The 3,327-nt window shown below is 41.0% G+C and overlaps 1 protein-coding gene across 1 annotated transcript; it reads right to left on the bottom strand.

Annotated features, from left to right (window-relative positions):
- Window positions 1-214: 214 nt before the first annotated feature.
- On the bottom strand, window positions 215-1,992 carry LOC115797022 (cullin-4B-like). The gene is made up of 2 exons (XM_030753503.1): window positions 1,750-1,992; window positions 215-1,632 (listed from the first exon to the last, which is right to left on the bottom strand). The coding sequence occupies exon 2, from the start codon at window positions 1,487-1,489 to the stop codon at window positions 215-217; it is 1,275 nt and encodes a 424-aa protein (XP_030609363.1). The 5' UTR covers window positions 1,490-1,632; window positions 1,750-1,992.
- Window positions 1,993-3,327: the final 1,335 nt, after the last annotated feature.

The raw sequence follows: 3,327 nt of genomic DNA, 5'->3' as shown, positions 1-3,327 counted from the left end.
GAGAAGGTAAGTGAAGTGTTCATGTTGTATTGTTGACTGATAGCCACACGCGGTATGTAAATCTTGAGTACAATGCTATTCCTCCGCTCATAATCTCCCAAATAAAAAGTGACAAGCAGCCAAAATCTACTGGCCAAGCTAGCTAAAATTGCAAGATGCTATCACAGACGGTACACTTTGTTTTTATTAGTTGTCATCATCTTAAACTAATTGCTTACTTAGGCCAGTAGCCCATAGTGAGGATGTTCACAGTAAGTTCTATGTTGCTTGGCTCACTCTGGTTCTGCATATACTGTTTGAACTGGATCATGATGTCTTTGGACAGCTCCATGTCCTTGAACATCCCCTCAAGCTTGCTGGTAAATGCCGCTCCACATTCGTGTTTGAGCTTGGAGAGCATGGACTTCTCAGCATCAACAGAAGCACTCTTGCCAACCAGCAGACGCTTGGCCAAGTCCTTCTTATAAAAAGCTTCAAACACATCTTTTCCGTGTATGAAGCGGAATATTATCATTATCTTGTCCAGTATTCTCTCTAGCTCCTCCTCTGTAGCCTCCTTGTTCCCAGCTCTTAACTTAGAATCCACATATTTCGCGATAAGCTCTGCAGGCTTGTTGGGCCTCTTGTTGATGAAAGTTTCAAATGCCTCCTTCATGGCATTGATGAAGCTCTCATTGCGTGCAAAGCAGCTCTGTGCTACATTGTCCATCTTGTCTTTGAAGTCCAGCAGGTCTTGTACCTGCATCAGACGCTGTCCCTCTGCTGCATACAGACGATTGGTCTCAGTCAAAAATCTCTCCTCAAAGGAGTCTTTGTAAACCTGCAGGTCTGACAGCATGCCCAACAGGCTCCGAAGCAGACTGCGGTCTACAGTCTCTCCATTTCGCTCCAGTTCAATCTGCTCCAAAATGCCCTCCACTGTTCGCTTCTGAACGGCACTGTCGCTCACAATGTGGGTGCGAAACAGCTCCAAACCAGTGTCCCAGATGGAGGGTAGCAGAGAGTTCTGAAGCACATAGGTACGATCCAGGAAGAGAAAGATGCTCCGGATCATAATAGTTTGCCTACAGTGGTCCTGCCAGCAACGATTCATTCGCTTCAGGAAGGAAAGGTTGTCCAAAGACTCTTCTCTGAACTGGTGGATCTGGGCCTGCACATGATCTTCACAGACTTGCCGTAGCTGCTTGTACAGAGTCGGGGAGACTTTATACGAGCACAGGTTCTCCACTGCCTGATAGAGCTCCTCCAGGTTGTACTTGATGGAGGTGCTGTTCTGGATGGCACCCACCGCATCTCTCAGCTTCAGCCACGTGTCCTCAGTGTAGTTCTCTGCTAGTTTTGGCCTATCTTTGAAATTTTTGATCACTAGTTTCTTTGACGTGCCGGTTTTTCCTGAGGCCACAGCGGAGGTCCTGGCCATCCCGTTGGCGCTGTGCTCCGTTATAGCAGTGAAGCTGGCCCTCTTGTCCTGTCGGGTGTCCTCTGCCATTATCAGATTAGCGCTTTGGCTTAACGCTGTATAGTTCAACTGTTTTGCTAACTTACTGCTGGGGCTGTTTTTATTCGCTGTCAGCGGCACTCCCTCTTTATTGAGCTACTTGTCTTTGGTTGACAGCACAGGCACTCGCTAGCCTATTTAAAACACATTCACAGGCAAAAAAGTGACTTAACGGGAGATGAATTAATCCGAGAACATAACTACATCCAGCTAAGTAAACACACTGCTAGCTAACATTATGTTATCTGAACCTGCAGCACACTTCAGCGAGCAGTTTGCGTCTTCTCCCCAGAAGCTGTAGCTTTACAGGCTAGTCCATGTCCCTGTCCACTACTTACAGGCTTCCACGAGTTTAATTACTGTATTTTGCGACAGTAAACAAACCCCTAAAAGCGGCATAGTTAGCGCTGACATAACAAACCCATATTACTGCTGGCTTTTTTTCACCATGAAGCTAGCTAGCACAACAAAATGGCTTTTCTCAGACGGTTCAGTTGGACAGTCTACAACTGTTTATTTCCTTTTCTTAGGTGTACTTTGTCTTCAAGTCTCATCTGTTCTGTCCGGTTATACTAGTGGCCTATACTGGACTTTTTTGATATCTGTTTTTACAGGGCCACTTCAAGTACATTTCTCACAAGCTGGGTTCTAAGCTATCAGCAACTGCATATCTGTTTTAAAAGGTGCTGAATTGGAAATGACATGTCTTTGTGTGTAGATGTTATTACAAAATTGTAATAAGTGATTCATATAAAATAAATGTAAATAACAGACAGTTAGGACCTTATTGATATTTTTCAAATCTTCACTGACAAAATATTGTTGGATTGAATCTGCACTTGATATGGTAGGTGAGCATCATATTTTATTTAAAGTTATTGTAAAATAAAACCAACATGTGCAGACTCTTGTGAATAGACACGTTTACATCTGTTCTAAGCAGCTACAGCAAGCTAATGTGAATACCAATTACATCCTCCAAGGGATTCCTATGCTTTTCAATTGGCTAATCAATATTTGTGAATGTGCACATGTAAGATTTCCCGTTCATGTGACATTTCCCATTGTTACATCTTCAGGGTTTTATGTTGCTTAGTATGTTCATAATTTAGACAATGTATTTTTTCTTCATATAGTCACTGAACTGCATTGAACTGCTGCTGCAAAAATGTATTTCAGTTTTGTGCCTTAGGATATGGTTTCCCAAGTACACACAGGACAACTGTGATGAAGCCACAAGTTTTACATGATTGATCTGTAACTGCACAAATCATATTAATTCTGGGAGTATGCCATGCTATTTTTTTTTATTTTTTTTGTCATTTTAAAGTAATGGAAATTGTTATTTCTTTTTATGTTATCTTAATTTTCTTTACAAATGCACCAAAGAATGTTCATAATTTGATGTTTTTAAAAGTGCACCAGTTTCATTTCTGTATGATCTGTTTAACAATCAGTTAAGTTAATAATCAAGACTTAATAGCTAGTTGATAGCACAAAAAGTTAGTGAAATAAAGAGTTTTCTATTTAAAGATTTTGTGTCTAGTGACTGGCACCTGAGTAATTTTGCAGGAAATTAAGTGCACATTGCATCCTCTACAATACAATCTTTTAATACTCCAGCATGTTGTGCCATTGTTACAGACAATATTCTTGTAGACTGTTATGGTAACCTTCATGTTGAGTCAGTCCTTGACAGTTTAACACAAATTAAATTGAAGAATAAAAGCATAATTAACCCACCACAAATTATTTCAGCCTTCATATATACATCGCTCCTTCACAGCAAACACTGATTAAGGTAGTCAGAGGGGAAAAAAGGAATACTT

Source organism: Archocentrus centrarchus, chromosome 18 (genome assembly GCF_007364275.1).
Source record: "Archocentrus centrarchus isolate MPI-CPG fArcCen1 chromosome 18, fArcCen1, whole genome shotgun sequence".
Taxonomy (NCBI): domain Eukaryota; kingdom Metazoa; phylum Chordata; class Actinopteri; order Cichliformes; family Cichlidae; genus Archocentrus; species Archocentrus centrarchus.
Note: the sequence above shows the minus strand (reverse complement) of the source record. Positions and strands in the feature narration are given on the sequence as shown.